This window comes from Anticarsia gemmatalis, chromosome 15 (assembly GCF_050436995.1).
Source record: "Anticarsia gemmatalis isolate Benzon Research Colony breed Stoneville strain chromosome 15, ilAntGemm2 primary, whole genome shotgun sequence".
NCBI lineage: Eukaryota > Metazoa > Arthropoda > Insecta > Lepidoptera > Erebidae > Anticarsia > Anticarsia gemmatalis.
In genome coordinates this window covers 10459872-10473815 of record NC_134759.1, presented here as the reverse complement: position 1 = coordinate 10473815, position 13944 = coordinate 10459872, and the positions used below count along the sequence as shown (strand labels likewise).

Here is a 13944-nt window from a genome sequence, read left to right as displayed (position 1 = left end):
GTAAAATGCGAAATTAGTCCAATTACTGTTTAAAATTAAATAATAAGTAAGATTCAGTCTTGATTTCATGACACTAGCTGCTAATAAAGGTTCACTTTCAGATAATAATGTGCCTGTATACTCTAAAAAACCTAATTACTTTAATTTTTATCGTATAAGCGAGGATCTTGACATTATAGATAATTAAAGAGATAAGTAGAATCAACATTTATTTACACAAGAAATATCTCATCACACCTCATTTCATTTCTTACTATCCTCCCTTGTAACTTTCCGCGTAACGTTTTAAAACATCCCAAACATTCTATCCAGTATAATTAGACCCCTGAAATTTTACTATCAGTGTGAAAAAGTAGGAGAGTCTGTATCTCGTAAGGGCTCATCACATTCTGGGTACAGGTCGTCGCAAGATTCGGTAGTATGGGCTGCGTCGTATTTGGTATGTTCATCTGGTAAAGCGTTTTTTGGTAACCTGAAAAATAAATTTTGGTATTACAAGTGAAAAAATATAATAATACTAACTTGTTCTCGCGAATTCATTAATTTTGTTGATCTGCTTCAAAGTATTTCTCCGGTATTTACCAAATTTCCGGTATTACCTTTAAATTTACAAAGGTAACCTAAATCAGTACACCCCGTCTAAATAAATACAACTCAAAGGTGACTGATTGACATAGTGATCTATCAACGCAGTACCCATACCACTGGACGGCTCGGGCTGAAATTTGGCATGGATGCTAAGAAAGGATTTCTACCCACCAAGGACCGAATAAGGCATGAAAACGCGCGACTACGCGGACGAAGTTGCGGGCAAAAGCTTATATGGAAAATACCGTTATTTATTCTTACCTGTTAAAACTACCTGCGTGGCCGAAAATTTATTTTAAAAATCAAAGAGAAGTATTTTGTCTCTGAGTAGCTGGGGATGGAACTAAAGACACGTGCAAAGCCAAGCGGGTTGACTTGTAAAAGCATTTTAAGGTCGTTATTATTGTTATGTTCTTAAGAAACTCCACAACAATACTTCAGTACCGTTTATTCGACATTTTAGCTATTTAATTACAAAATAATGGGGCTTTCCAAACCAGTCTGTATCAAATATCTCGCTTTAAGATCCGGCCACTTGTAACGGAATCGCTCTAATTATATTCGCAATTATTCAGTTTCACGACTCTAATTAATTATATTTGAATATAATTTATAATACAAGTTAATATTACAATCTTGTCTTCATTGTTGAATAATTAGATGACTTTTTATAAAGAATGGATTGCGTTACTTGTTGTTTCAGGGCTGGGTATATTGTATCTAAATTATTTATAACCAGTATTTAGGAGCTTGAGTGAGAGAGCTTGCACGCGGTTAGAACGATTTCCGAAAAAGCATTTTGAGTTCTTAAAAAGGATCTTGAGGATTATGGTAATGAAATAAACTAAGGGAATGTTACATTATTTTTCATCAAAATAAATTCCATAATGATTGAGTACCTAACAGGGCAATAATTTATCAATTTGCATCAAATCAAATCGAACCCAAAACAGCTAATCTACAGTCACATACGCCAACCCGACAGTTATCAACACAGTAAGATTCAGATTAACAATTGATAATTTTCCTTTGACAATCTAAAATAAACCTATTTTACGTCACTATATTCAGTAAAGCATGTATTTCGGTACTTACGTAAAAACAGTTCTCATAATTTCCTGGAAGAACGTCCCTTGTGGTTCCTTTGCTTGGTGCACTAAACATAAAGTCTTCATCACACAGTGTTTACCGTTCATGCCAAGACTGAAACAGAATTAAACAAACCCTTTACAAACAGTTCTAGACTTATATTTTATTTTGGAAAATTATTCTGGCTGTATGAAAAACCCAACTTTGGAACGTCGAAAAGATTGTATTATTTGAGTAATGAAGGTTTGTGCGTATCTCATTTTATGCCAGAACAACTGAACCGGTTTAAGCAGCATTTGACGAAATGATAGATAGTTTTCTGGAAGGATAGATACTTTTTTTGATATAAAATTAAGACAACACATGCGAAACAATGGGCTGCTGTTAGGTAATTTAAGGACCGTGTAAATTTTTTGCATTATTTCACAAAATCCTTTAAAGTTACGCCTACAAAAGACTTCTCCAGTTTTCTAAATAACATTAATATATATTCATAGGTATCATTTATTTCGTGAAGTTAATTTTATTTTAGACAACCGCCATTTTGGTTTTTTTGTGCGGGCGCAGTTCAGTTATTCCCAAAGGAACCAATCAAGTTGGGCTAACTCGTTTAATGTATTTTTTTCTCTGCCGGGCAATGCGCTAGTTCTTAACTAGCTAATCCTCAGGATATAAAGAATAGGGGTAGCATAATATACAGTAACCACATCTAAGATATACTCGTAGATACCATTTTAACTAAGACTAGGAATATAAGTATTAATAGCCTTAGTTAAATGGTATTAATTTGTATATAGCTGCACTTTACAATTTTTGTTACTATATCAAGACAATTGGTTAATATGATAAAACATTCGATTTAGAAACCGCTATTGGCGATTATTTTCCAACCATAAACTAATCGGTAAAAATGCAATAAATTTTAATTAAATGTAAAAAAATACGCTTAAGATTAATTCTTCAACCAACTTACAAATTTAGAAGGTTGACATTGAAAAATCAAGGACATTTAAAAGAAAAAAAAAGAAAGAAGCACTATATTGGACATAATACCGACCCGTGAAGCAACGTTTCTATTTTCTGGTACAGCGAGGCGCGACTAGTCCTGTGAAATTCGACGCTCCGTTGCTCCATGCTTTTCAAATATCCCCGTTTGTTTTCCGAGGCATGCATCTGTTTCCTGTCTATTTTGAATTTCTCTAAAGTTCCTTTTTTGTCGAGCACGTCGACGCTCCGTTTCGCGAAAGCCGGATTCACTATGGGTTTTCTGAAAGTTTTTAAACGGACAGTTAATTCCGCAACAGTTTGTTATTGTGGTACCTGCTGGTATTTTTTGTTATAAAGAGTGTTTTTGCTTGAAAATGTAAAAATATTTCTTGGGCACTAGCCATCCAGTGCTGAGAATTTTCTACGTTACAGTAGACCTGCTTAATTGTGCAAAATCTATATAAATAAAAATGAATCTCCAAAGCGTATGTTTTATACATATTTATCTATACTAATATATAAAGCTGAAGAGTTTGTTTGTTTGTTTGTTTGTTTGTTTGTTTGTTTGTTTGTTTGAACGCGCTAATCTCGGGAACTACTGGTCCGATTTGAAAAATTCTTTCAGTGTTAGATAGCTCATTTATCGAGGAAGGCTATAGGCTATATATCATCACGCTACGACCAATAGGAGCCGAGTACCAGTGAAAAATGTTACAAAAACGGGGAAAATTATAATTCTCTTATGTGACGCAAGCGAAGCTGCGCGGGTCAGCTAGTATTGTATAATTCTCTTTTTAAAAATAATATGTTTGTAACTGTCCGGACAAGGTTTGTATGGGATCGGTAGGATCAAAATTCATACGGGAATGGAATCAACGGAATAAAATTGTACTATACCGGGACGGAGTTGAACCAGTCAACTAGTTTTAAAATATAATTCTTGTGAAATACGATTAACTTTTCATCCAAAATCCATAGTAGCTTTTTTCATTTTTGTAGTTAAATTATTATTCGATCATTTTCGTATAAAAGCCGGAACCCAAATAGTTATAAAACGACAGAGACTGTAGTCAGCACTAAGTTTCCACACTTGCCCGTAGCTAGTTTGCTAACTGGACATTAATTATTTCACTTAGATGACAGTTGCTTGTTAGAGAAATTAGAACGTAGTTTGTAACTACGCTACAAATTACGTGGTAGTTTGTATTATAATATTTTATGATTTAATGTTTCACTGATTTGTGCATTAAAAACAACTATTCTAGACAAGAAAGAAGGAATTTAACAATAATTATGATAATAATGATTTAATTTTTTTTAAAATCTCGACTAATCTAACCACAACTACACTAGACCCATTATTAAGGTGGTCGAGTAGCTACCGAAAAAAAAAATATTTAAAATTTATATTGGCACTGTATTCTGAAAGAACTAATTACAAAAAATCTGTAGGTAATAGCGCTACAGTTTTTTATCTTTTTTGACTTCTTAATTCCAAACCATTTTGATTTCGTCATATATGATTGAATGAGTCAGAGACCGGCCATGTAGTAATTTATCATTTCTGTTACAGACTGGAAACAAAAAAATATTTCACGATGTAAAAATGTAGTATATTATAGCTCAGTAGGTACATCAGTTAGTTCATGTTTGGCAACAATGTAAGCTTCAACGTTTGCCTAAAGGAAATTAGCCCTCTATATTATTCAGATCTAGTTATCTCTAGTCTGGAGGCTAGAAAAATGGTTCTAAACGTACATTCAGCTTAAACTTTATCACATTAGCCTCATCTTAAACATATTAACGGGCTTGATTTGTTTAGTTGATACATTTTATAAAATAAATTTGAATACATACATGCATACCTATATTAATGAACCTGTGGGGCGCTTTCCCACCGCTATCGACAATTAAAAATTGAGTAGTAGTACCGACACATCTTCTAGTAGAGTGATCAGCGCTCCTAGCGTATTCCACAAGAACTATTTTTCAAGTAATTTAAATTGCAAACGCACGCTAATCCATATTATCGAACAGTGTAAACATTTTGTTACTGAACCGAAACGTCAAGCAAATAAGGTTGAAATTGTCACTTGTTGACATTTAGATAACACAATAAAAGAAAAACAACATTACCTGTGAAAAGGCTTCTTGCCAATCACCATTCCACTTTCATCCGTATAGTAAATAGTCTTAGTGTCCATTCTCCTATGAATTGGATCAGCGTGATGCCTGAACGGTGAGTAAGGATCCTGTGGTAGCTCCCACGCTAAGGCTGCTGTACTGCCCCAGAGGAAAATGTCTCCTATCGTGAAAATCATCGGATATGTTGTGCAGAATACTGGAATTTGAATAATATATGCCATTAATTAATATGATACTTTTACATACAATATTGCTTGTCTTACGAAATTTAGTTACGTAGTAAAATATATAAACTACATTACTATGTTTTCAACTTGTTACAGCAAAGAAAACCACTGAAACTTTATAAAACATCGTCTAATTCTATAAATCATTGCAACACGATTCCTTCAAAATACAAGACGAGACAAATTGCCGTTAAATAGTTAAGCTTGTTGTAAGAAAGTGTAAAACATTAATGAGTACATAATGCAAAAGTGACACACATTGGTTGATTACTGAACAGAACTACAATAATTAGTGTTCAAAGTACAAAGTGACAAGCAGAATACAGTGACGTAAATATGAATTGAATATTAAAAATACTACTTACCCAATTGAAAAGAGCTACCTTCAGTAAATATAAGGAACCTTTTCCTTCTAGACAATACTTCACTTTTCCTATATTCCCCTAATCCAGTAGTTTCATTAACATTTTCATTTGCTAGTGTTCCTAGCACAAACAACAAAAATAAATACTTTACTAACAAATTCATTGTCAACTTATATTACTATTTTTTTTTTTTGTATATTTTGTGTTTCCTTGGTGATTAGTTTTGAAGAAGTAAGTACTTCTTTCGGATGTATACGTGCAGTGACAAGATTATACAGATGTACCGTTGTGTTCATCACGACTAACAAACACTGTGACCGTTACAAGATCGTTCATAGGTTGCGCTATATTGTCATGGCGATATTTAGTATTTCTTGTGCATTTTTGTATTAAAATAAACTAGAAAAATGATATTATGTGTCTTTAAAATAATGTAAAGGTTAATCATAACTTTTAAACTCTCGCGTTGCATGTTTAATGTATAATAGAATACGGGAATTAACGCTGCGACCACGGCGAGTGCAACCTGCGCCGAAACGTTAGGCATTATAAGGCAAAGGTTAAGTTGAATTACTTTCCTGAAAAGTCTTTGAAACATTCGTGATAAGAAGAAATGACAATTTTATGTGAAGACTATAGTTATTATTATTGAGTTATTATGTCCTAAAGTTGTGCATTTATTTTGTCAGACATAGGTACTAAATTCATTTTGTCACACCCACGTGGCTCCCCTCACAAGTAATTTGGGTAAAATAAGACTAGATTTTAGCAAATGGAGTCTTCGCTTTGTTTCGGATCTTCAGCTGTCTTTATTCAGAATTTACGATTCATAGGTTTAGTCGTAGCTGACTGATTTGTCATTACTAATAATAGGTATAGATTGATTATTATTAGAGATTTAATAATCTGCCTTCTCGTGATAATTTTTTGACATAATCGTAATATTATGATTACTATAAATCAATGAAATATACCTAATATCTCTTTTTTCTTGAAACGAAATGTGACAAAATGTAAAAGTATGATCATCCTGTACAATTACTACTCATAGGTCCCAAAAATGTTGGTCAACAAACCAAATACTGGTATGTAAAACGAATCAAATAGACCCTACTTTTGAAATGTATTTCATTCCGTTATTCATATATTTATATATTGAGATTAACGGGAAACGAGCATTTTGAAAAATTTCGCTTACTTATATGTATATACTAGAATGACATCGGTTGAAGATTACGAGGTCTCAGTTACGATTCCTGGGTTGAGCAATGTAATATACAGATTTCTTTAGAGTAGTCCAGACTTCAGTAACAAGCTATTGCTTAATTATGTATATCAACATCGAGTATTTTATACACCCATGTTTTCATTTCGGATATTGCTTGAACATTTCGTAATGTAATGTTCCATCGTCTATCGCGGCCTTTATGATATTCGGTTTTTCCAACATGCTGTATATTATAAGATTGATGATTTAAAATTGATAGAACTCTCACGATTGAGATCATCACCAAGTCACGAGGAAAGTAATTTACAATATAATTTGGACACGTAATTGTAATGTAACGGTATTTATACTAAGCTGAACAAAATTTCTTTATGCATAGGTACAGTAGATGTTTTACAAATGCCTATGTATTTTAACGGTTTATCCGCTGCACTAATTGCCTTTGGCATTGAATAGGCCTGTATAATACACCTATGTATATGAAGTTTCAAAATAAAATAAAAATAAATAATTGCCAACAAATGTTTATCAACAAGATAGGTAAAATCCCGACGTTTTATAAATAGTAACATAAGCAATATTTCTCTTTCAGTGTCTTACATAACAAAGACAGAACATGAATAATCACTGCTAGTTTTTAATATAATTTTAGAAAGTAATTACTAGATAAAGATACAGTACCTACAATTCTTCTGAAAGAGAATGTTATAAATCTATTACGTCACTCCTCTTCTCAGAGTATCGTATTACACTGAGCTCGCTTCAGTAAATAAACGAACAAACTTTATAAACAAACGGTATTTATTTATTTCCCTTGTATTTACTACTTTTCCATTAGAATAATATAAATCCTTAAATTTTTAGAAAATTAATTACGGGGAGTACAGGACAGACAGATTTGGAAGGAAAGAGGGGTGGCCTTTGCCAAGTAGTGACACACTATAAAGGAAAAACATAAAAAAATAGTAAGTCACAATAAATCAGAATATTGGTAAGAAATATAGTTTTTAAAAATATATCTGATATTTTTTTTAAATCACATGACGTCACAGTCTAGCAGATTTTTTTAGTTTGGTACAACGTTATTATTTACTCCATTATATAACAGTTTTTACCTGAGACACATGACAGGAAATCCAAAATATTACGTCTAACATAGTTCTTATAGTATCTATCTATCGGCCTATTTAAAGCATTTTTTGGTTCTGCAACTCGATACAAATCCCTAAGAGATACTAATAAAAGCAAAGAAAGTCAAGCCTACTACGTTTCACATAAAACAAGTTTTAGCCGTCGTTGTCTTAGTTTTAACTAGTCACGGTATTTTAATTAGACACGCAACGTCATTGTACTGAAATACTATCGCTACTTTATCAGGCAAAAAGTTTATTGGAATAATAAAATAGGGATTAATGTCTACACTAATATGTGTGTACTATATTCTCTATACGGGCTCATTATGTACATCAGACGGGGGTGAAATGATTATAGATATAGGAGTGAGGCCGCAGAGTACAGCTAGTTTGATTTTTGAATCCTTTTTCAATTCATGGGTACAAAGTACCATGAAAAAATTTCATCCAAGAATTTCGTGACATCCTGTTTATTCGTCGGCGAATCGAACCAATATTAATAAACATAGGTATTTTTTTTATAAAAATTACACGATTTTTTGCCAAAACTGCTAACAAGAACCACATTACATAAAACTTCTATTATAAAACACAGTACCCTACTTTAGTTTGTTCTCAAAACACGCTAACATTAAATGTAGTACTAAATCAAGTCCTAGCGTGCTTCAAGCCTTACAAAGTAGGCTTTCTTTTATAACTAAGACAGAACCAACTATTTAACCCCATTCTATGAACTAGTTTACACTATCCAAACACAAAAATTACTCATAATCAATACAGCAAATACAACCTACTTTACTATGACTGCAGTTATACAGAAAATCGTTATTTCTAAGTTACTTGACTCTAGTTATCGCAATGTGAAGTTTAGTGCTAAAAGAAATCCTTTTAAAAATGTGATTTTGGGAAATCTGTGTGTGATTCTGAGAATTAGTTAAAGGATGGATTTCGTACAAGGAATTTCACGTGTTAACTCAATTTGATGGACGCAAGTGGACTTTGTCGTTAACTTTAAACAGTATCACAAGTTTATAAATAATTAGGACAGTAACAAATTACGATTTTCGGCAATTCTATCACATTTGCACCCAAAAGTGATTGAGAATTGGCGGCAGTTGATCACAACTGCACCCAAAAGTGATTAAAACCGGCGACAGTTGATCACAATTACTTTCTAAGTGATAAAGTCTTGGTGATAACTATTTTTAAGTTTAAGTAGTAAAAATGTACAGATTTCTTCAATTATGTTGCCTGTGTTATGTGTTCGTTATAGCGTTTATTTTAATAGACTTTGGTAACGCTAACCAGACCCATCATTTACAGAAGAGGTATTTAAGCTTCAGGAATATGACACGTTCCTTTGTGAGTATTTTTATGATTTTCTGATGTCGATAGCGTGTTTGAAGGGTTTTTTTTTTATTAAATTTTATACTGCTATGGTATACTACTTTCACCTCATTTATTACTCTGCCTCGGTTCTACTGTTTATAGGAGTTGTTGTGCTAATATTTTGCATATATCTTGAAATGTAACTCATGTTTATATAGCACAACAATTCCCTTGAAAATCGATTTTGATCGAGGATTTGATTGAGGATCGTACAAATGGCGTTCTCCGGTCTCTCTGCCGACCCCAAAACGGCGTGATTTTGTGTATGTGTTCAATAGTCCAGGGATTCCCTGTAAACTAAGTCACTTTTAACTAGCGCGGGTAAGAAATCCAATTTTTGCAAAAGCCATTACATCAATATTAATTATCTATTAATTTTTTTCCAGCTCCGTATAAACTTCAAAGCAAATATAATACCATGGAATCAAATCTTCGCTCAGGCGATAGGGTTCCGTATGAACTGGGACAATCCTCCTGACACATTTAGATATTATAAACACCATCACCACCATCCTGTACATAGAAGAAGTGTTTATAACCATCTAGAAGAATTACTGGAGAAGTAAGTAGCTAACAATTTCAATTTACTTATCACACGTTGTAGAAAAGAGCAGTTTACTAGGTTCACAATAGTCTTGATTCAGAATTATTCAAAAGAATGATCAAAAACCTTTTAAATTTATATTCATCTATTAAAAATCTGTGATTTAATTCATAAACTATCGTTTTCTGTTTTTTTTTTTTCAAAATTAGAAATGTGACTGCTTTTTTCACGATACATTGCGTTCTAAACATAAGGCTATTAATGTATCTCATTACTTCCGCGAATACACAATAACACTAATTTTGAAAACTTAAGGGCCAGTTTGATGGATTATGAATGAGTGTCAGTAGACCTATCTAATAGATAAACAGCAACAACTAATGTCCGAATTCCCCTTAATAAACTTACCAAATCTCATTCAGCCATAGTTGTTCCGGCCCATAGTTACCACTCATTGGAACAAATCTACCACCGGAATTTCCAGTGTATCGTATTTTACACCCTATTCACATAAATCTAATAACCCCTTTTTTCAAAGCAAGACATGTTAAAAATCCAAGCATTAGTGACGTGAACCCATTTTAGTATGAAGGTCAATAAACATCAATTTATTTTGGGCCGCTACCGCACCCGAAAGACCAGTAGGTACTAAGTTGTACAAATGGCTAACTCCGATAGGTATCTTTTATATGCTTAAGGATACTTTAGTTTGTTTATCTCTTGTTTTGATATCAAGCTTATTGTGTTTATATATCCGTTAAAATCTTTAGCTTCTATCTATTATTCCATATTTAAGACTTTGAAAGGTCCAAAATTCCTGCGACAGTAGATGCAATTATGTCATTGCTGTTGTTGTCGTTATAAGTGACAAATATTTCTAAAATTATTCAGCCAATTAATTTTTCTCCAAAACTTTTTGCTTTTTGCATAAGATCTCGTAAAGTAACGAAAAGCAAACGGGTTTCAAACGCGATGCAAATTGATACTTAACGATAACTTTCTTCTAAACAAAAAGGATAAGTTAACCATTTAAAAAAGGAGGTATGGTAACCTTCTGTTATCGCATTTTAGACACGTTTGCAATTAAGTATGTAATTCTCGATAGCTTTTTACCTACTTTTTAAACACTATGTACATTTCGAAATTACTGAAAACTTTTACACATAATCGAATTGATTGCTTCAGAAACGGCCTGAATGGTTTCCACTGCGTCCGGCGAACCATTTGTGAAATGGAAACGATCCTCGAGCCACAAAAAATATACCACAAACTGTTAAAAATGGTGTTCAGGTAATATAAAATGACATTTTTAATGAAATTATGTTCATAGCTGACGCCCATTGAAATGAAATTATGAGCAATTTTTACGTGAAAATGGACATTTGGCTTCGGAAATTGCTTCGAGTCTGGCACGTTCTAGTCGCTACTGTTTTATAAGTATAGGCTTTGTGAGATATACCTTAAGTCCATATGACTAATAGACCAATAAATTGATAAAGAATTATCTAGTAACAAAAAAATTACCTTCAATAAATTATAGGAAGAGAATAGAAGACCTTCTATGAAAGTATAATTATTATGCTTAAACAAACCGACAAAAAACATGAAAAGTCATGTTTGCAATCTCACATAATAAGGGACGGGTATATCGCCACTTTACATTTCAATACAAAAAATGTAATAAATCATTTCGTATATAATGAACGCAAAATGAACGACTTTAAACTCTATCAAGTTGCCAATATTTAACCAGAATACAGGCTGTAAAGCATCGTATAAAGCTTCGTTAATAAATCAATCAACAGCTGAATATTTTCGCCTGAAATTGACTTTTCATTGACCTCATAGCAAGTATGAATAAAAAACGTAATCTTTTAAAATCTCATTTCGTACTGGGAAATTCGTCATTACGACAATACTCTTCATTGTCTCATACTCTCATTCATGTGTCTGATTTCGGACATACAATCCCATCATCAATGCTGAATTGGGATTTCTTTTATTTATCATGTAGTGTATGCACATTGTATTTTATTTCTGCAGAGCAATACACTGCAACATCATAATAATGTGTGTTGTCTCTGAGCTTTTGTACTGTTAAATGCCAAATGACTTTTAAGCTCTTTCAATGGTAATTAAAAATATGTTTTATTTGTGTCCAAAATCAAAACCATGATTTCATAATCGGTGCTACTCTTATTTTCTAGTATTACGATAGCGTGATTTTCTACAGTCCGTACTATCGAGTATCGACAGTTTGATATTTAAAACGTACTGCAGAAGTAGTTTTTTCTGCATCCTTTAGAGGCGTTGATCAGATTTTCATACAAATTCTGTTGATAGCTAAAAGTCGTGAATAGGGGTCGATAATTACGCTACTGATTCTTCTTCTTATCGTATGGTTAGTGGTCAACCAAGTGTCAAAATTGTTCAAGCCACGTGACTTAATGACTGTTATCTTCATTAGCAACCACTGGGACCGACACTTTTTTGCCCTCCGAACCACGGTGACGCCCCGTTGAAAATACCCCTTTGCAATCATCCATCTATAGAAAGACCGCACCAAGGTTTGCTCAATCCACAGATCATTTACTGACCTACTGATATAATTTTTAAAAGTCTTCACTATTCACAGGCAGCAGTCTTCAATGACGGAGAAATGGCACAACAAGACTTCTGAAGATTGTGTGACTTCGATCTCAATGTGTCCGTTTTCAATGCTGGATGTATCACTCTATACGGATACGGTATAACTCAGAAATTGTTTAATAAAAAGGATAGTCAAATGAATGCGAAATAAATGTTTCTAATCAAAATGTATTGTCTTATTTTTGGTGTTTATCAATTACCTCGACGCTACTATTGCGCTCGGGAAGTACAAGTTCGATTTCCATACGATACAATTATTTGTATGATCTATATCGATAGACTTCAACCAAATAGTCATGTTGAGTCGTTGGATAATTAGTATGCTTTGCTTGTATGTTTGTAAAAGTGCCCGCAGCACTCGATAAAAATACGTTTAGGTATATTTCTTGTTCCATTTTACACAAAAGTAAAAATAGTACAATAGTTTTTGTAACAATAATGTAATAAGTTGAAAGGGTTATTCGTTTCTTTTATTTCTCCCACGGCAGTCGTAAACACTGCACTGGCTGTTCTAAGTAATTAGTTATTAGTTCAGTGTCATTTCTCTTTATGTAAATAATACATACTAAGTGTCGGTTTCACTAACTACGTGGACATTACATAAGTTTTTTTTTAACCCTAAAAAAATTACCCGTGGCGCGATTTTTAAAATTCGGCACTATCTAGTAAGTACCTATCGAGAGTTTAACATTTAAATTGTACAAAAATGAAGTTCCGTAGAACCCGCTTGGGGGCGCTTATGAGGTTTGAATTTAAGAAGTATAGAAATTACGAATTGAATGGCATTTTTTCATCTCCCTAGATGAAAAATTACATTGCATTCAATTCGCAATTTTCTAGGTAGAATTTAGTATATAGATTTATACATAAAGCGCTGAGGGTTGATTTTCTACAACTATCGACTATCGACGACGACAAGCGTCCAGCTATCGACAATTTTTCTATAAAAATCCAAACAGCGCCTCTAGCGGGCGCCGCAAGAAGTGTCTTTACGATACATATTAAATATCAAATTCTTGAGCTGAACCTATTGTGAATTGCACTTATAGTGCTTCTATAAAAAATCTAAACACGCTAAACCGAACATAATCCACATAATACAAATGAAATTAGAGGTTGTTGGCTAATGACGTCATAACATAATGGTGTAGCTCTAACAAGCCTTCCCCGGCAGCCGTTGTGCCGCTATTTTTAATTAAATTATAACGTGGAATTCTAGTTTACATTGTACTTACACTAGGGATACGTGTAATATATGTAGGTTGTAACTTTTGTAACAAATGCGAACATCTGAGACCAGTTTTTAATTAACGCCTTTTTTTAGTTAGCCTTTTGGTCGAGACAGATGGAGTCTGATGGATTGGTATAGGAGAGTAGGAAATACGAAGCGTTGAAAGACTTGTAGCCAGATTAGTTAATGATGTAGTTATGGTTTTCGTGAAGAGTGGCGGGGCTATTTTTTTCACTCTAGTGAATCGATAAACGTTTATCACTGATTTCACAACGATCGAAGTTTGGTGGTTAAAATAGACATCATTGCGGTACTAAGTCACAATCACATGAAACAAAATATCTATGCTACCTATTCACAAATAGCTTA

The 13944-nt window shown here is 33.2% G+C and overlaps 2 protein-coding genes across 2 annotated transcripts; one reads left to right on the top strand and one right to left on the bottom strand.

Moving 5' to 3' along the window:
• Positions 1–117: 117 nt before the first annotated feature.
• Positions 118–5649, bottom strand: LOC142978872 (uncharacterized). Its single transcript, XM_076123468.1, has 5 exons — positions 5402–5649; positions 4801–5005; positions 2735–2944; positions 1684–1791; positions 118–472 (listed from the first exon to the last, which is right to left on the bottom strand). The coding sequence occupies exons 1-5, from the start codon at positions 5562–5564 to the stop codon at positions 340–342; spliced, it is 819 nt and encodes a 272-aa protein (XP_075979583.1). The 5' UTR covers positions 5565–5649; the 3' UTR covers positions 118–339.
• A 2973-nt stretch (positions 5650–8622) lies between these two features.
• Positions 8623–12458, top strand: LOC142978989 (uncharacterized). Its single transcript, XM_076123661.1, has 4 exons — positions 8623–9124; positions 9538–9713; positions 10881–10985; positions 12331–12458. Exons 1-4 carry the CDS (start codon positions 8987–8989, stop codon positions 12446–12448), a joined length of 537 nt encoding a protein of 178 aa, XP_075979776.1. The 5' UTR covers positions 8623–8986; the 3' UTR covers positions 12449–12458.
• Positions 12459–13944: the final 1486 nt, after the last annotated feature.